General features: G+C 42.8%; 1 protein-coding gene across 3 annotated transcripts in view; it reads right to left on the bottom strand.

Annotated features, from left to right (window-relative positions):
- The window catches only part of PHACTR3 (phosphatase and actin regulator 3), a 296,138-nt gene that overhangs the window by 105,988 nt on the left and 169,949 nt on the right, over positions 1-20,201 (bottom strand). For all 3 annotated transcript variants that reach the window (XM_087720528.1, XM_087720529.1, XM_087720530.1), the window contains one exon: positions 9,045-9,198. In XM_087720528.1, the coding sequence (XP_087576654.1) occupies positions 9,045-9,198 (154 nt within the window). The remainder of the gene's footprint in view (positions 1-9,044; positions 9,199-20,201) is intronic.

Below are 20,201 nucleotides of genomic sequence, written 5' to 3'. Positions count from 1 at the left end.
AACAAGGATGGCCTTAAAGAATAGATAGGCATGAAGAGATCTAGTGAATGGCTTTAATTTGTTTAGCTTGTTTTTTGTGCTGCTGTTGGCTTCCTTTACGTAATATTATTTACTATGAAAGAGAATTGTAGAATGTATGTTTTTGTGTGTATACACAGCACAAAGAAAACCAAAGGCAAATATTTCCTTGTTTTGAATGCAGGTTCCATAGTTCATGAAATGAAAGTTTAATTTGTTTCTTTTGTTGTTCAAGATCTCACAAGGAGAAGTGAATACAGGTAGTCCTCAACTTACAACAATCCATTTAGTGACTGTTTGAAGTTACAATGACACAGATTTTTTTTTTTTACTAATGACTGTTTTTCACACGACCATTGCAGCATCCCCATGATCATGCGATCAAAATTCAGACGATTGACACCAGGCTCATATTTATGATGATTGCAGTGTCCCAGGGTCATATGTTCACCTTTTGTGACCTTATTATAGGATAAGCTATATCTATCTTATATCTATCTTTCCCTTGTATCTGTGCTTTCCATTTATTGTTTGTGTTCATAAAAGACACTGAAGAACAAGTAGGCTAGCTTAGTGGGTTGTGAAAAGGCACCCCAAGTAGCAGAAAACTGAGTTAATTCGCTAAACTAGGATTAAAGATGCTGTGTTGTTTAAACATAGCATTCTCATATGAATAGAATAGAATAGAATAGAATAGAATAGAACAGAACAGAACAGAATAACAAAGTTGGAAGGGACGTTAGAGGTCTTCTAGTCCAAACCCTACTTAGGCAGGAAACCCTGCATCACTTCAGACAAATGGTTATCCAACATCTTTTTAGAAACTTCCAATGTTGGAGCATCCACAACTTCTGGAGTCAAGTTGTTCCACTGATTAATTGTTCTCACTGTCAGGAAATTTCTCCTCAATTCTAAGTTGCTTCTCTCCTTGATTAGTTTCTGCCCATTGCTTCTTGTCCTGCCCTCAGGTGCTTTGGAGAATAGTTTAACTCCCTCTTCTTTGTGGCAGCCCCTGAGATATTGGAACAATGCTATCGTGTCTCCCCTAGTCCTTCTTTTCATCAGACTAGACATACCCAGTTCCTGCAACTGTTCTTCATATGTTTTAGTCTCCAGTCCCCTAATCATCTTTCTTGCCCTTCTCTGCACTTTTTCTGGAGTCTCAACATCTTTTTTACATCGTGGCAACCAAAACTGAATGCCATATTCCAAGTGTGGCTTTACCAAGGCATTATAAAGTGGTATTAACACTTCAAGTGATCTTGATTCTATCCCTTGGTTTATGCAGCCTAGAACTGTGTTGGCATATGAGGAACTGTTCATTTTGAGGCCAAAGAGTTTGCCAAACACTGGCTGGGAAGCCTACTCAGTTTGGGAAAGCTTTTCAGTCATAATTCCATCCTAGTCCATGTTAGGAAAAGCTTCCATTCATTGATTCTAAAATAAATATGAGCGCATTGAAGGAACTGAAGCATGTTAAAATTAAATCAGCATCGCAGATGGCATTGCAGATGGCTAGAAGACAAGTTTAGTAGCTATGTGTTATTTTCTTGGGTCCAGGTTAACCAATCCATTAATGGAAAAATTACAGTTCATTAAAGCTGGTTAAACTATTCATTATGATACACAAAGTTTCTATCAACTGAACAACTTGAATCAAGTCATTGCTAAAGATGAACACAATTATCTGTCAGGCCTGCAGTTATATCCCTTTTAAGATCTTTGGCCTGCCACACTCTCTCGTTTCATTATGCTGTTTCATTAGTGTAGTACTTGGGAGGGGAGAATAGAAAGGAGTAGAATTGTGGAATGTATTGTTGTCATTCTTTTCTAGAAGCCCAAGGTCATCCTTTGTCTCCGCACCTCTGCACCTGACCGGAACCAGCTGGGTGGAGATGCCAGCATGGAAGAAGAAGATTGGACCGTGTGATGGATTTGTGGGTGTGGGGACAAGATCATGAACTTTCAACTGGGTGGGAATCCGATGTAACTTCCAGAATTGGGATTTCACAGATGTGCTAAGATGTCTGACTTATTAAATTGGAACTTTAAGGATTGTTTTGCCTTGGACTCTGATTTAATTCTGCATGATACTTAGAACGCCGACATTATCATTTTGAACTTAGCTTTCCTATTTAGATCCCACCCACACCTGTTTTGTGTATAGTTTCCATAATGTGTGAGCCTTGGCAATGATCATGCTTGCTGAGTAAGGGGTTCAGATTACAAAAGGAATTAGATTACATTGATTCCTGGAAAGGAATCAGATTACAAAAGATCATCATATTCTCAAAGAATTTTAAAGCAAATTTAATACACTGGGACTCAATAACACATTTCTTTGCCAGGATTTACATATCATGTTAAACTATGGGTTGTTTAACTCTGTTTACTAAATAAACAACAGTGCATTGTATTCGAGCAAAAAAGTAAATACCTGGATAATGTCATAAATCATGAGTCCCTGCGCACCTGCAAGATATCTAAGTCCAGTCCACCTAAAATTCCTTTCCTAACTCCCATGCATTTCTCTTAAATGTCACTTGGCCAGATTAATGTCAAGCACTGGGGAAATCAGAAATCCAGGCAGTTCCAATGAGCATAAAGATTTATTGCAAGCTTAAGCTCTATACAAGAATCTGGCCAACTGACCGTTAAGGGAATTGTGAGAATTAGGAAAGGAATTCATTCCTTACTAATTAACTAACTATTAACCCCAGGAAACACTAAAAACACTGCAACCCACATCCATGGGGTGAACTCCATGCTTTGCCCCATTGTCCCATTACAGCCATCTCAATCCTATATTAAATAAGGCCATGGGTTTCTTTTGTGGTGGTGATGGAGGGGTTTGAATCACAAAACATATACAAGTAGTTCTCAACTCATGACCACACTCGGGACTAGAAAATTCCTCATCAAGCAGTCCGATGCGTCGTGTAACTACACCTGATTTTATGACTTTTGTTGCAATTGTTATCATGATTTTGTGATCTTTCCTGCTGGCTTCCCCATTGATTTTGTTTGTTGGAAGCTGGCTGGGAAGTTTGCTAATAATGATCACATGACCCAGGATGCTGCAACCATCATAAATACGAGTTGGTTGCCAAGCACCTAGAATGTGATCCTGTGACTGCGGGGATGCCACAATGCTTCTTAGTGCGAGGACCAGTTGTAAGTCACTTTTTTTTTCCAGCACTGTCGTAGCTTTGAACAGTCACTTTAAAAAAATGGTTGTAAGTGGAGGATTACCTGTGATTATAACAGACATTCTACCCTTTCCATACTTGAACGTGCTCAAATATTTCATAGGTGGGCTTGCATAAGTTCAGAACACTTTTGTTCTTGATGCTCTCTGAGCTTGCTGGTTTTCTTGCAGAAGCTTCATTACCCAAACTAGGTAACATCGTCAGTGCTAATAAGGAGTGCTCTTCGCTGTCAGTTTATATTCTGGTGTCTTGCCTGTCTGTGTTGGTGGGGGTGGTCTTAGAGGGTCTTTGGTTGGGCTGTTTACTGATGGCTCTTTGCCAGTTCCTTGATTGGGGTATTGTTTACTTGTTTGGTGATATCTGAAGTTGACCTTGGAGTTAATCTATGCTGATCTCGGTGCTGATTACTGCTGGAGAGGTGCTTGGGTCTTTTTGTTCTAGAAGTCTGGCATTCTGACAAATCAGCCATCAATAGACACATAGACCTTAACAACATCTATACATTATGCAAAAGAGACAGTCAACCAGCCCAAACAGAGAACAAAAGGACTCCAGCAATTCTCTACCACTTCAAACTGGTTTTCCCAGTTGCAATGTATGGCTGTGAAGTCTGGATCATAAGGAAGGCTGAGCACCAAAGAATGGAGGCCTTTGAACTATGGTGCTGGAGAAGACTCCTGCGAGTCCCTTGGACTGCCACGCTTTCAAACCGGTCAGTCCTAGAGGAGATCAACCCTGACTGCTCTTTAGAAGGCCAGATCCTGAAGATGAAACTCAAATACTTTGGCCGTCTAATGAGAAGGAAGGACTAACTAGAGAAGAGCCTCATGCTGGGGAAGAAGAGGATGACAGAGAATGAAGTGGCTGGATGGAGTCATGAAAGCAGTCAGTGTGAGCTTAAATGGACTCCAGAGGATGGTAGAGGACAGGAATGCCTGGAGGAACGTTGTCCATGGGGTCATGATGGGTTGCACACGACTTCGCAACTAACAACAACGTTTTTCCACCAGCAATCAGCACCCAGATCAGCATAAATTAACTCCAAGGTTAACTTCAGACCAACAATCAAGTAAACAATACCTCAATCAAGGAACTGCCAAAGAGCCATCAGTAAACAGCCCACCCAAAGAATCTCTTAAGACCAGTGGTGGGTTTCAAAAAATTTTGGAACCTACTCTGTGGGTGTGGCCTCCTTTGTGGGAGTGGCTTGCCGGCCATGTGACCTAGTGGGAGTGGCTTGCCGGCCATGTGTGTTCCCCCCCCCTCTCTCTCTGCTTCCTTTTGTATCTCTGCCCCTTTTTTCTTTTTTTCTTTCATTTCTCTCTCACTCTTTTTCTTTCTTTTTTCTTTTTTTATTTATTTACTTCTTCCTTTCTTTCTCTTTCTCTCTCTCTCTGTGTCAGTCAGTCAGTCAGTCAGTCAGTCTGTCTGTCTGTCTGTCTGTCTGTCTGTCTGTCTGTGTCTGTGTGTGTGTGAGTGGTGGGTTTCAAAAAACCTCTTCTGTAGGTGTGGCCTGCTTTCCGGGTCCACTGGTGGAACCTCTTCTAACAGGCTCGGTAGATTTGACGAACTGGTTCTACTGAATAGGTGCGAACTGGTAGGAACCCACCTCTGCTTAAGACCATTCCACCCACATGTGACCCGCAAGTCACCAGAATATAAACTGACAGCAAACAGCATTCCTTACTAGCACTAATAATGTTGCCAGGTTAGGGTAATGAAATGACTGCAAGAAAACAAGCAAGCTCAGAGAGCACCAAGGACCCCTCATTTCAACCCTGAGCTACAAATATTCACATTTGTTGGTACATATTTTCTTGGTTTGATAAAATCTTTTGCTTCCTACCACTAGTACAGCTACATTCCCACCAAAGGTTTCCAAAGTCTAAAGAGCAAAATATTTGCCGATTAATATTTTCAGCTGCATTTTACTTTCTAAATGACATAACCCATAGCACAGAACCTGAATGAGGCCAAGCAGATGGCGAAAGAGGATTGCCGGAGCAGAAGAGATCCTGCTATATGAACTGAAATTGAGGATTAAGAACAATTGTCCTACAAAACACTCCACAGCATCCGATTTGCTGAAAGTGTGTTCTGCATGGATTAAAAAAAATATTATTAATAAGTGCTAAACTTTATATCGATAGACAAGTATCCATTTAGCATGTCTTAGAGGTCGGTTCAAAAAACGTAACGGGGGATTATAGCAATAGCACTTAGACTTATATATCACTTCACAGTGCCTTAGAGCCCTCTCTAAGCAGTTTACAGAGTCAGCGTCTTGCCCCCAACAATCGGGGCCCTCATTTTATCCATCCTTTCAGAAGGATGGAAGGCTGAGTCAACCTTGAACCTGGTGAGATTCAAACTGCCAATTTGCAGCCGCCGGCAGTCAGCAGAAGTACCCTGCAGTACTGCACTCTAAGATTTCACGCCAAAATGTGGATCACAAAATCTAAAAAAAAAATGTTTTCAATTACAAAGATGGACCTCATCCATGCTACACAACTTCCCTGCAATTGAATTCATTTGTGTATTTCAAAAAAATTAAGGAAAGTGTCATATGGAAAAAGGGTTAAAAAAAGATTTGGGGTTGCAATTTTTGCTGACGTTGGGATTTATATTGTTTATCATTTGAAATGCACAAGAATAAATTCCCTTTAAAATTACTATGTAAACATGTTTTATTTTCATTTCATTTCGTACAGTCACATATATACTGTGCATAACCGGGGCATATAACATTGAACAATAAACACAGCCCTCCCTCTTGTCAACAATACCCCCCAAAATACAAACACAATATACCACTTCGACCCACCATACACCCTTTCTTTCGCCCCCCTCCAACTTTCGTTCTTCCCTCCAACATTCCCCTCTACCCTACTTCCCCTCCCCCTCTATCACTCCTCTCTCCCAATACACTCCCTCCCTTCCTTCTCGCCCTCCCTCCAATCCTCTCTCCCACCCTCTCTACCCCTCTTTCTTCTTTCCCTCTACTCCTCCCTTCGGTGTATTTCTACTATCTATCAATATATTCAGCTTGTCCTATTTTTACACTAGAATTAAAGAGCAACAGTATACAAGTGCAATCATATTACTTTAAAATCTAGCACACACTATATTTCCCCCCTTCCCCCTAAGACCCCACCTCCCTTCCCCCCCCCCCGACTTCCCAGAGCCCGTACACGGTGTAGCTTTTTAACAAACACAGTCTAAAATATATTAAAACAAAGGAGATTTTTTTTAAAAAAGGGAAAGAAAGTCAATAAGATCTCTACGTTGAACTCAGCTTCTTGCTGTTACCCAAACTTTAAGCAGTTTAACTTATTCCTAATCTTAAGCATAGGCTATCTGGAATTTCTTAGTCCCATATTTGTTTTGTGTATAGTCAATCCATTTTTTCCAGTCTCGTTTATATCTCTCATTTGAGTGGTCTTTAAGATAAAATTACTTATTACATTTTAAAACAATATTCAGTGCAGTGGCATTAAATGCTATTGCAAACGTCTATGGAGATTCTGTCCTCTGGGTCATGGTTGTCCCAAAGGGACTTTTTCAAGGGGCAACTGGACTTTTTTCCATTTCTCTTTAAGACGTTTCGCTTCTCATCCAAGAAGCTTCTTCAACTCTGACTGGATGGTGGGGAATGGAAGGAGTGATGCTCCTTGCAGACATCTGGTCATTTGCATCCTTTTAGAGAGTCATTGAGGCCCCTTGGAGGTTTTTTCAGTTGCAGCTGAAGAAGCTTCTAGGATAAGAAGCGAAACGTCTTCAAAGAAAAACAAAAAAATCTAGGTGCCTCTTGAAAAACACCTTTGGGGCTATTGCACATGGTCCTAGGGCGTGTCAAAATGTTCAACTTCTAATTTCCAAACATTAGGGGTGCTCAGAAGTTGTGATACGCCTCGGGGATTGTAAAGATATTTTTGTTCTGAGCCAGGCTTCCTTAGAAAGCAAATGCAAAGTCTTAGTCCCGACAAAACCTCTTTTCTTCATAGCACTGTGAATTCCTTTCATTCCCAGTCGGCAAGGCTTATCAAACAGTCTTTCAAAGGAATGTTTATCCACACGCACCTTATTCCATTAGGAGCGCTGCCAGATAATTAACGTCCAATCACAAAACAAAGCAAAACGTGGCACAGAGTTTCTCATACACAGAACTTCCCACAGCAATGAACGAATTGTTTCCTGCAAAAGCCCATTCCCCGTTTGTTCCACTTTTGTTTCCTACGGGAGGGGCCAATCACTCCCTAGGTGTGGCTTTACTCTTGAGTCAACCCTGCTTTCTTAGTTGTTCATTTCTTCGGGCAGCTCTGTGCATGCGCACACTGGTAATAGGCTCCAGATGTTCCTCTGCCTCACTGCTGTCTAGCTCCCTCTCTGCCTCCGACGCGGAGCCCTCATCTGAGCTTTCCTCAGCACCCAGGACTGGCCCATGTTCCTCCCCAACCCTCCTCACTGTCCGACTCTGATGCCAGCTCCACAGGCCACCGGAGGACCACAACAATTTTGGTTACTTTAATATGAGTTAGGTGTGCTTGATAAATATCATAACTTTTAAACATTTTGTTTGTTTCATTATGGTAATTTGATAGCGGACAGTGAAAGATATGTGGTAAATGGTTTCTTTAAAACACAGTTGGATGAACATGTATATCAGAGGTAGATGCCTTGCACTTTCTCTATGGAGATTCTCAGTCATCAAGGTCGTACCATATTTTTCATAGTATAAGGCGCACCTTTTTCCCTAAAAAAAGAGGGTGAAAATCTGGGTGCATCTTATACACTGAATACAGTATTTTTGGCCTACCGAAACCCCACCCCCTTTGCAAAAATGGACATGCATAGGGTTTGGGAAGCTTGCAAAGTGCTCCTGAGGGCTGGGGAGGGCAAAAAGGAGCAAAAAATGGGCCATTTTTGCAGCCCCCAGGAGCACTCTACAAGCCTCCCAAAGCCTCTGCATCCCCTTTGTTTTTGCGAAAAATGAGCTGTTTTTTGCTCATCCCGCCCCCCAGCTCTCAGGAGCACTCTAAGAACCTCCCAAAGCTTTGCATGCCCCCCCTCTTTTTTTTTTGCAAAAAATGAGGCATCCAGAGGGTTTGGGAGGCCTATAGAGTACAAAAACTATTTTTTTAAAAAAATTACCTCTTCAAAATCATTGTGTGTCTTATACTCTGGTGCGTCTTATAGTCCGAAAAATATGGTAGTTGTCTCAAACATGGTCCACTCTCAACTATCAGAATCCATCCCCCCACCATCCAGTCACAACTTTCCACTAGATACTGGTCAACCCCAAGGATAGGCAGGTTATGTCTACAACAGCCAGGAACCACATTTACCAGTTCGCACGGTCAACCCTTTCACATATTTCCAGTAATTGAAAATCCAACAACCCAAAACATTAAATTTTTATTTTTTCCACAGTTCAATTCTGTCCATCCTTCACAAGTCTACTGAACAACAGTATAACAACTGAGGGTAATAAAACTGAGAAACCATTGATATGCAGTTTTATTTGTGGAAAATTTAGTAACCTCTTTGTTCTAAAACAAAGGGCTCCAAATTTGGCAATTTTAAGACTCGTGGACTCTAGACGTCTTGGCTGGAGAAGTCTGGGAGTTGAAGTCCACAAGTTGTTAAGTTTTAAAACAAGTCTGAAGACTCCTGTCAAATGAGGACCAGTTTTGCCCCTCTCTTTTTGGAGCCCCAAATATCTGAATTGCCGAGAAAGTTTATCACACAAAAAAGCAGTAGATGTATTCTCTCGCCAGCCCCACTTCCCGCCTCTTGTCTTATTGTAACTAGACTTACTTGGATAACTTCATTTCTATTTGTTGCCGGATCTCCTGCCTCTCTTCGTCAGTCCTTCTTGGGAAAATGTTCCTATCTTCCAACTCCTGTTTGGTTGGCCTATTCCGCAGCTTCACTGCCAGAAGCTCTTTCTTGCATTTTCTTGGCAACGTACCTGGAGGGTGCAATGAAAGACAATGGGAACATGTCAAGGAGACGAGCCCTAAAATAGCAAAGTTATCTTGCGATTAATAAATATAACATGCGGATGCCAGAAATATTTTCTGCCAATGGGTCTGTATAGAAAGAACTAGGGTTAATCACAAAGGAGCTACAGTTAGTCCTTGACTTAGGAAGTGGGATCAGGAGTTCCACTGTTAAACAAGGCAGATGTTCAGTTAAACCTGATTTTATAACCTTTTTGCCATGGTTTGTTAACTGGGTCGCTACAATTGTTAAGTGAATCATGTGATCATTAAACAAATTTGGCTTCCTCCATCTATCCATGTCCACATCTTTGTGTCCTGGCCACTTTTTACAGAGGCATGACCGAGAGCGTTTTAACAAACTGCATCACTGTTTGGTTGGGTGGTAGCAGTGCCTCAGATAGAAAGTCCATACAGAGAGTGGTGAGGACAGTCAAGAAGATTATAGGAAGCTCTCTTCCCATTATTCAGGATACTGCTTATAAGTGCTAAGTGCTTAGTGCTCAAAGCATTGTTAAATACCCTCTCTCACACACACACACCATGGTCTGTTTCTGTTGCTTCTCTCTGGGAAAAGGTTTGAAAATATTTCTAGCAGGATTACAAGATTCTGTAACAGCTTTGTTCCCTATGCCATCCATCTGGTAAACTCACAAGATTCGTTTTTCTCGTCATGTATACATCCAAACTAGACTGTGTTGTTCCTCTATGTCATATATGTGGGTATATTAGTGGTGGGTTACAGGCGGTACGCCCCAATATGGGCATAGCGGAGCCTGCCGGGAGCACCGGGTATCGTTCCTGCCCTCCTTACCTGTATTTGAGTTCTTTGGCGCTTCCCCGCATGTGCATGGAATGTACGGTGCCTGTGTGATGCTCCACTGAGCAGCTGAAGTGTCGCAGAGGCATCGCCGAGCATTGCAGGAGGTAAGGGCGCATGGGCATGCTGAAGGTGTGTGCGTGCACACTGTGTGCATTCATGTGGTGGACACCAGGCCCCAGGACCAGGATCTGGGACCCACCACTGGGGTACATGAATAATTTTGTATTTATTTATTTACTTATTTATTTATTTACTTATTTATTTACTTATTTGTTTACTTATTTATTTACTTATTTATTTACTTACTTACTTACTTATTTATTTATTTACTTACTTACTCATTCATTCATTCATTCATTCATTCATTCATTTATTTATTCTGTCATGGTTATGTAGTGTATATTGGAAAGGGTGACCAATTGAGAGCTATGAATGAAATTTCATTTTAATGTATGCTGATTAGTTCAAAGTGACAATAGTTATTATTCTATTCTATTCTATTTTATTCTATGATCATTCCATTCTATCCCTCGGTGGGCCCCGGTGGCGCAGTGGTTAGAGTGCAGTATTGCAGGATACTTCTGCTGCCTGCCGGCTGCCTTCAATTTGGCAAGTTGAATCTCACCAGGCTCAAGGTTGACTCAGCCTTCCATCCTTCTGAGGTGGGTAAAATGAGGACCCAAATTGTTGAGGGCAATTATGCTGACTCTGTAAACCATTTAGAGAGGGCTGAAAGCACTGTAAAGCGGTATACAAGTCTAAGTGCTAGTGCTATACCATTCGTTGTATTCCATTTGTCAGAAGTCAACTGGGAAGGTCACAAATGGTGATCATAGATGGCTGTAACCACTGTAAATATGTGCTGGCTGCCAAATGCCTGAATTTTGATCATGTGAATATGGGGATAGTTGTAAATATGACAACAGATCATGTCTTTTTTTCCCTTTTCATTGCCATTGTGATTTCAAATGATTTTAAACAAATAGTTGTAAGCGGTAGTGGGATTTTAAAAAAAAATTACTGCTGATTCTGTGGACTTGGCTTTGAGGGCATGGTGTGGCTTTGTGGGTGTGGCTTTGTGGGCGTGGCAAGGGAAAGTTACTGTAAAATCCCCATTTCGTCCGGACCCCACTAACCTGCTTTCCAGCTTCATTCTCCTGTTCAGGGCAACAAAAGAAGATCATCAGGGAGGCTGGGAGGCTGGGAGACAGTGAGGGTGGGGCCAGCCTGTTTGCCGGTTCTCCAAACTACTCAAAATTTCTGCTACCGGTTCTCCAGAACCTGTGAGAACTGGCTGAATACTACCTCTGGTTTTAAGTCAAGGACTACTTCTATTAATGCCGGAATGCAGTTCAGAAGCCTCAATGATTCAGAGAATTTCTGTACTTGGCTATACTTCAAATCAGATTACACTATATAAAATATAAAGTACATTTTTTAAAACTTTTGAATCACTCTCAATTCGGGGGATATTTTCAAAATCCTTAGCTGAACTTTCCTGAGTTGTTTCCAGGTTAATAGCGCCTCTTTTTTTTTTGACAGCAATTCCATGCAATCTTATCGTTAAATAAGTTCAACGTTTCGCAACATGGGTTGAACTTAGAGCAATTTTAGTAAGTGATTTTTGGTGGTGTATTTAATGATTCACCTAATTTTCCCTTCATTCCGATATGCGCGTTTCTGTTGTTTAAAAAGGATGGGATCGTTTTATGATACATCCCAGCCAAGGCCATCTATTTCAAAAACAAAAGAATTATGTGTTATTAAAAGTATGAGGGTGCGAAACAGAATGACTGGTTTGATGCCACAGAGGAAATTTTCACAGTTGAAGATAGGCTCCATCTTGGATTTTCCCAAAAGAAGTACAACTTTATCACCATGATCAGGGGTGGGTTTCTCGCCCCGTTCCAACCGGTTCGGTTGGAACGAGGCCGGCGGCGTCCTCGTGCACGCACGTGGCGTCCTCGCGCATGCACGCAGTGTGCGCATGCGTACTAGCATCTGCGCGATGCTCCAGCTGCTCCTGGAGGATCGCACAGGCGCTGTATGCGTTCTGCGCATGCGTGGAAGCGCAGAATTCATAAAAACCGGGTAAGGAGCGGGCGCGGGTGTGCGGGCGCGCTCGGGTGCGGGGGGGGCTTCGCCGTTCCCGGAAGTTACTTACTTCCGGGTTCGGCGACCAACCGGATCGCAGGGACCGGTGCGAACCGGTCGAAACCCACCCCTGACCATGATACTACAGAAGTCCTTAAGAGTCCTTTCCACATTATTACCAAGTCATTGAGAATTGATTTTATTTCAAGGGAAACTTTGAAGAAAAAACAATCCATATTAGTTTTTCCCTCTGTGGAAGGATGGATGGATGAATTTGTTCGGGGGAAAGGGGAATTGGAAATAAAGCTGGAATGGGAGGGCCAAGGATAAAAGAGAAATTTTGTGAGTTGGTCCAAGAATTTTGTATTTGTTCCAGTTACTATCCCCATAATTACAATTATGCAAGTAGCCTGAGGATAGAATAGAATAGAATAGAATAGAATAGAATAGAATAGAATAGAGGTCTTCTAGTCCAAACCCCTGCTTAGACAGGAAACCCCACCACTTCAGACAAATGGTTATCCTACATTTTCTTGAAAACTTCCAGTGTTGGAGCATTAACAACTTCTGGAGGCAAGTTGTTCCACTGATTAATTGTTCTCACTGTCAGGAAATTTCTCCTCAGTTTTAAGTTGCTTCTTTCCTTGATTAGTTTCCACCCATTGCTTCTTGTCCTACCCTCAGGTGCCTTGGAGAATAGTTTGACTCCATCTTCTTTGCGGCAACCCCTGAGATATTGAAACACTGTTATCATGTCACCCCTGGTCCCTCTTTTCATTAAACTAGACGTACCCAATTCCAGCAGTCATTCTTCATATGTTTTAGCCTCCAGTCCCCTAATCATCTTTGTTGCTCTTCTCTTCACTCTTTCTAGAGTCTCAACATCTTTTCTACATCGTGACAACCAAAACTGAATGCAGTATTCCAAGTGTGGCCTTACCAAGGCATTATAAAGTGGTATTAACACTTCATGTGATCTTGATTCTATCCCCCTGTTTATGAAGCCTAGAATTGTGTTGGCTTTCAACATGACTACTAAACACTATTAAACACAATCAACATGACTACTAGATACAAGAAGGCCAAGTCTCTGTTTTAGATATATAGAGACACACACAAACACTGAAAAAGAAATACACTGGAGAAAATCTTCCTACGGGTAGATGAATTCATGGGGATCCCACATCTTTACATCACTCATTTAAAATGCCAATTGAGCTTTCTCGTCCATTGTTCAATGAACCTACTGCCACCCAGTGCCCAAAATGAAAAATTTCCCTCCTACTGGAAACACAGCAGAATAACAAAATACAGGTAGCCCGTGATTTACGACCACAGTGGAGCCCCAAATTTCTGTTAAGTGAGTTTTGCCCCATTTAATGACTTTTCTTGCCATAGTTAGTGAATCACTACCCGGTGACTACCCGGAGGAGAGCCTTCTCTGTGGCTGCTCCGACTCTCTGGAATGAACTCCCCGTGGAGATTCGAACCCTCACCACCCTCCAGGTCTTCCGCAAAGCCCTTAAAACGTGGCTATTCCGGCAGGCCTGGGGCTAAAGAGCTTCTGCCCCCTCTTCTCGAATGGTATGGTTGTTGTGTGTTTTAAATTCTGTATTGTTTGTTTGTCTTTTTTATCCCCTGTTTGTACCTCCTTTTCCCTTGACTGAGTTGTGAGCTGCCCTGAGTCCCCTTCGGGGAAAAGGGCAGCATATAAATGAAATAAATCCTAATCCTAATCCTAATCCTACCGTTGATAAGTTAGTAACCTGTTTTTTAAGTGCACCTGTCTTCCTCGTTGACTTTGCTTATCAGAAGGTCACGAAAGCTAGTCATATCACCCTGGGACAGCAAAGGTCATAAATACAAACCAGTGCCCAAGCATCTGAATTTTGATCACATGATTATGGGGATGCTGCAAAGATCGTAACTATGAAAAATAGTCATAAGTCACATTTTTCAGTACCATTGTCACTAAATGAACTGTTGTAAGTTTAGGACTACCTCTAACAGAATAACAGAGTTGGAAGGACTTTGGAGGTCTTCTAGTCCAACCCCCCTGCTCAAGCAGGAAACCCTATACCATATACCATCAAGAGCCAAGGTGGCGCAGTGGTTAAATGCAGCACTGCAGGCTACTGCTAGATCAGCAGGTCAGCGGTTCAAATCTCACCGGCTCAGGGTTGACTCAGCCTTCCATCCTTCCGAGGTGGGTAAAATGAGGACCCAGATTGTTGGGGGCAATATGCTGACTCTCTGTAAACCGCTTAGAGAGGCCTGAAAGGCCTATGAAGCGGTATATAAGTCCACTGCTATTCCAGACAAGTGGCTGTCCAGTCTCTTCTTAAAAGCCTCCAGTGATGGAGCACCTAAAGCTTCTGGGGGCAAGTTGTTCCACTGGTTAATTGTCCTCACTGTCAGGAAGTTTCTCCTTTGCTCTAGGTTGCTTCTCCCCTTGATTAGTTTCCACCCGTTGCTTCTTGTCCTGCCCTCAGGTGCTTTGGAGAATAGCTTGATTCCCTCTTCTTTGTGGCAGTACCTCAAATATTGGAATGCTGCTGTCATGTCACCCCCAGTCCTTCTTTTCACTAGACTAGACACAGTGGTGAAATTAAAAAAAATTTTTACTACCAGTTCTGTGGGCGTGGTTTGGTGGGCGTGACTGGGGAAGGATACTGTAAAATCCCCATTCCCTCCCCACTCCAGGGGAAGGATATTGCAAAATCTCCATTCCCACCAGTGGTGGGTTCCGGATCTCGTTCCTACCAGTATAATTGAAACGGGCCCGGGGGTGTCCACATGGACATCTTAGCACCTCCACGAGCCTCCGTGATGCTCCAGCTGCTCCACGGAGTGTCGTGCAGCCTTAAAAGACAGGTAAGGAGCTCAGGTGGGCAGGTAGCCCCTCCGGAACACCGTACCGGAATGGTATCCAGTGCTCCGGGCAGGCTCCGATACACCCGTACTGCCTGCAACCCACCCCTGATTCCCACCCCTCACCTTTGCCAGCCAAAGGTGACATTTGCCGGTTCTCTGAACTACTCAAATTTTCCGCTACTCAGGTTCTCCAGAACCTGTCAGATTCCACTCCTGACTAGCCATATCCAATTCCTGCAACCATTCAATAATATCATTGCAACAAAATATGGAAGCTGCAGTCCAAGATATTATGGAGATATCATTATCTCCCTTGTGACCTCTGTGGTTTGACAATGAAAGCCTGAGCCTCTTAGCTGAAATAATTAACAAGAAGCCCAAATGTACAATAAAAAAGATTTATTCCTGGTTACCACTAAATTAAAAAGACTCCTTGACCACTTCCATATAGTTTTGCAGGGTTCAATGAAACAAATCTTGGTCGGGTGGGTGGTTTAAAAAATGTAGCTCTCCTATAATCACTGATAACTTTCCAGCAGGTTTACATTTATCGTCTTAAGTAGATTGCTTGTTATCTGCTGGGGCTGCTGTATATTCCAAATGTGAGGGTTTTTTTCCCAAAAGGAAACTGGAATTTCTTGGTTTTTCTTTTGGAAACATTTCACTACTCATTTAAGAAGCTTCTTCTGTTCTAACTGAAGACCAAAGCGCATTTGTGTTCTTCTTTAGTGTTCTTCCTACTTTCTTACCTCTCCTCCCTTCCTCCCTCCCTCCCTCCCTCCCTCCCTACCTACCTACCTACCTACCTACCTACCTACCTACCTACTCAGATAGACATTTTTTGGCTAGGAAACTGTCAGGCACAAAGGACCATTGGTTGAGTTGTAGCTACAACTCCACTAATGGTCCTTTGTGCCTGACACTTTCAGGCACAGATGTATTGCTCACGCCTATATAAAATAATCTAGTCAACTAATGGTCAGCATTAAATTGGCGCCTAGACAAGAATCAACGGAATTCAAGGGGGGTGGACTTGGCTGTCTTGCAAGGACTCCAAAATGATGATGCATTTAACTCCACCCTCCAGCTCTGCCTACCCTTTTCCTGCAGCAAGAACTGTTTTCTGTTTCCAGAGGTCAACACTGGGGTGCACTTTTTGAAATTAGGCTGAAGTCTGCATATGATTTGATTTGATTTATTGCATTTCTATGCCACCCTATTCCCAGAGGGACTCAGGACGGCTCACAAACCAAAGTAAGGGGGGGATACAAACAGGAGGAAAACAACAGACAAACAACAACAACAATTTAAAAACAATCAACAACCACACAATTCAAGCGGGGACAGAAACTCGTCAGCCCCAGGCCTGTCGGAACAGCCAGGTTTTAAGGGCTTTGCGGAAGGCCTGAAGGGTGGTGAGGGTCCGAATCTCCACGGGAAGCTCGTTCCAGAGGTCCGGAGCAGCCACAGAGAAGGCCCTCCTCTGGGTGGTAGCCAATCGGCATTGGCCGGTAGATGGAATTCGGAGGAGGCCTAGTCTGTGGGATCTAATAGGTCTGTTGGAGGTAATTGGCAGCAGGAGGTCTCTCAAGTACCCAGGTCCAATACCATGAAGGGCTTTATAAATGACGACTAGCACCTTGAAGCATATCCGAAGACCAATAGGCAGCCAGTGCAGCTCGCGGAGGATAGGTGTAACGTGGGTGTACCGGGGTGCACCCACAATCGCTCGCGCGGCTGCATTCTGGACAAGCTGAAGTCTCCGAATGCTCTTCAAGAGCTGCCCCATGTAGAGTGCGTGCTCCTATGTCTGTGAATTGCATGATCTTCTCTTCAAATGTAACTGAACCAGATAGCAAAAATAAACAATGAAGAGGGGAAAAACAAAAGAAAGCAAAAAGAACAAGAAAGCAGCAGGTAGGTAATTATCCAAACAGAGTGAACATTAATGGGTGAGAAAAATGGAAGAAGAGAAAAAGAACTTGGAAGGAAATTTTGGTCCTTGCCCTTTCAAGACTGAATTGAATTGAATTGTTTATTATTTATAGGCTGCCCTTTTCCCTGAGGGGACTCAGGGCGGCTTACAATTCATGGGAAGGGGACTGCAAGACAATATAACATAATACGTGAATAAACAAAATAATAACAATAAAACACAACAGTCATTCAACATTCGGGTGGGGCGGCGTAATCCTTATCCCCAGGCCTGACGGGATAGCCAGATTTTAAGGGCTGTGCGGAAGGTCTGGAGGGTGGTGAGGGTACGAATCTCCACGGGGAGGTCGTTCCAAAGGGTCGGAGCTGCTACTGAGAAGGCTCTCCTCCGCGTAGTCGCCAGTCGGCACTGACTGGCGGATGGAACTCGGAGGAGGCCTAATCTGTGCGATCTAATAGGTCGAAGGGAGGTAATTGGCAGGAGGCGGTCTCTCAAGTGAATGAAGCATCCATATGAAATATTAAAGGGCTAGATGGAGATTGTAGGGTTGAAGGAATTAAAAAAGAAAAGTGATTGCCCATGCTTGCTCTTACTCTGAAAATAGAAAATAAGTTTGGGTAGTTCCTGGTGGAAGACATCCCAGTGGGACAAAAGGAGCTTCTTCACATGAAAGCATCAGAAAAAATGATTGGATTTAACATCGAAAGATGGCTAAGCAAGAATCAGAGTTCTAGGGCATAATGGAAATCACAAGAAAACAATTCAGGTATCATGTGTCAACTCTGAAGCTGACCTGACTGAGGCCATTTTCAGGCTTCAGTGTTGCCACACTGGAGATGAGGGATAGGGAGGGGGGAATAGAGGTAGTTGGAGTTAATAGCCAAAACAAAATACTTTCCCTTGGGAACCAAGGACATTCCGACAGGTGGCTGGAGAGAGGAGGAACGATATCGCCAGGCTACTGGACGGGACCCTGAATGGACCATGTGACTGATTGTTTGGGAAAGAGGGGAAACTTTTACTTTTAATTTGGTGAAAACCGTGGGAATATTCAGAGTCGGTTTTCACCAGCCTGTGCCCATATGAAATGTCCAATAAAACTATTATTTGAGGAACCTTCTTGCCTCGGAGTTCTGTTGGCTATGGGTGCATTACTTGGAACCCTGACATCACGGACAAAACAAAAAGGTAAAACAAGATGAGACTGAATGGAATCCTTTAGAGAGGACAATGAATAAAAACTGTTCAAGTTTGTTAAAGACTGGACTTCTAAATTAGGACAGACTGCGACAGAGTTGGAGGAGACGTCATTGAGATGTCAAGCGTCAATATGGTGTGGTGGTTAAGACACCAGGGTAGAGACTATGAGTTCTAGCAATAGCAATAGCAATAACAGTTAGAGTTATATACCGCTTCATAGGGCTTTCAGCCCTCTCTAAGCGGTTTACAGAGTCAGCATATCGCCCCCACAGTCTGGGTCCTCATTTCACCCACCTTGGAAGGATGGAAGGCTGAGTCAACCCTGAGCCGGTGAGATTTGAACAGCTGAACTGCAGGACTGCAGTCAGCTGAAGTAGCCTGCAGTGCTGCATTTAACCACTGCGCCACCTCGGCTCTAGTCCTGCCTTCTAGTCCTGCCTTAGGTATATAAAGCCAGCTGGGTGACTTTGGACCAATCGCCAGGAGTCAATGAGTTATAGTCCCACCTTAGGCATGAAAGCCAGCCTGGTGACTTTGGACCAGTCAATCTTTCACAGCCCAACTCATGTCACAGAGTTTCTGTTATGGGGAAAAGAGGAGGAGGAGGAAGGGGGTATTAACTAAGTTTATTAAATAACCTTGAGTTGTTTATCAAAATAATATAGGTGTGAAATAAACAATAAAGGTGGGGAATAAATAAAATAACTTAAAATAAATCATTGAAGGAGGACATTCAACATGATGCCTGCAGATGCAACCGAGATTGCTGAATTTGTTTCTGAAGAAGGAAACTTCACGTTAATTCGGAATGTGAAGTTAAGTCTCCTGGTGGATGAGCATTACAACACCAATATCACTACGACAATCATCTGGGTAATAACCAGAGAGAAAAGACAAAATTAACTGTAGTTGCTTTCAATGTAATTGTAGGAGCATTTGAATGCAATGTTTTGCATTGCTCCAGAGACTTTCCTGATGACTAGATGGATTATTTAAAGCTTTGCTGCCTCCTCAGGTTGCAAAGGAGATGACAAAAAGGCATTTGAACGAACGAATATTGGCCAGGTGGTGAATTGAAAATCGCTTATCAGAGATGCAGTTCAAAGGCGACTCCAAGGGAGGGCAGCAAAACATAAGAAGACAGAAGTGCCAGAGTAAGGAATCAACAAAGAGTGATGTGTCCTACCCAGAACTAATACAGAGCAGAAAAGAAAGAGACTATTTCATCCTTCAAGGACTATCACTGTGGTATTTTATATAATCCAAAATGTAACTATTGTCCAGGAGGAAGAAAGTCTGAAACAAAAGTGAGAAAGAGCCAGGTAAGACATACTGGAGAAGAAAATAGAGATGGCACAGGAAATGGAATGCAACAAAATAAAACTTCAAAGAAAAGAGGCAGAACAATGATTCGGGATTGGACAGCAGCATCCATGGGATAACAAACTTCAGGGATAAAGAATCATGTATGGATGGCAGATCCTTCTGTATGTAGCTCAGGGTGAACTGTCAAACTCTTGATGTTCTCGGAGCATGGTTGATATTTCTAGTAACAAAATGCCTGTAGGAACTTAGCACTTAGACTTATATACCGCTTCACAATGCTGTATAGCCATCTCTTAGCAGTTTACAGAGTCAGCATAATTGCCCCCAACAATCTGGGTCCCCATTTTATCGACCTTAGAAGGATGGAAGGCTGAATTAACCTTGAGCCACTCAGGATTAAACTTCTGGCAGTGAGCTGAGTTAGCCAGCAATACTGCATTCTAACCACTGCGCCACCATGGGAATAGCATAGCATAGAATAAGCACTTATATACCGCTTCACAGTGCTGTATAGCCCTCTCTAAGCAGTTTACAGAATCAACATAATTGCCCCTAACAATCTGGCTCCTCATTTTACTGACCTCAGAAGGATGGAAAGCTGAGTCAACCTTGAGCCAGTCAGGATCGAACTGCTGGCAGTGAGCTGAGTTAGCCTGCAATACTGCATTCTAACAACTGCGCCACAATGGGAATAGGATAGGATGGGATGGGATGGGATG

The sequence above is a fragment of the Thamnophis sirtalis genome, unplaced genomic scaffold, assembly GCF_051295495.1.
Source record: "Thamnophis sirtalis isolate CommonGarterSnake01/CBP01778 unplaced genomic scaffold, rThaSir2_p1.2 scaffold_7, whole genome shotgun sequence".
In the NCBI taxonomy this organism is placed as follows: Eukaryota; Metazoa; Chordata; class Lepidosauria; order Squamata; family Natricidae; genus Thamnophis; species Thamnophis sirtalis.
The sequence above is the reverse complement of the archived record's forward strand: the minus strand, read 5'-3'. Positions and strand labels throughout refer to the sequence as shown.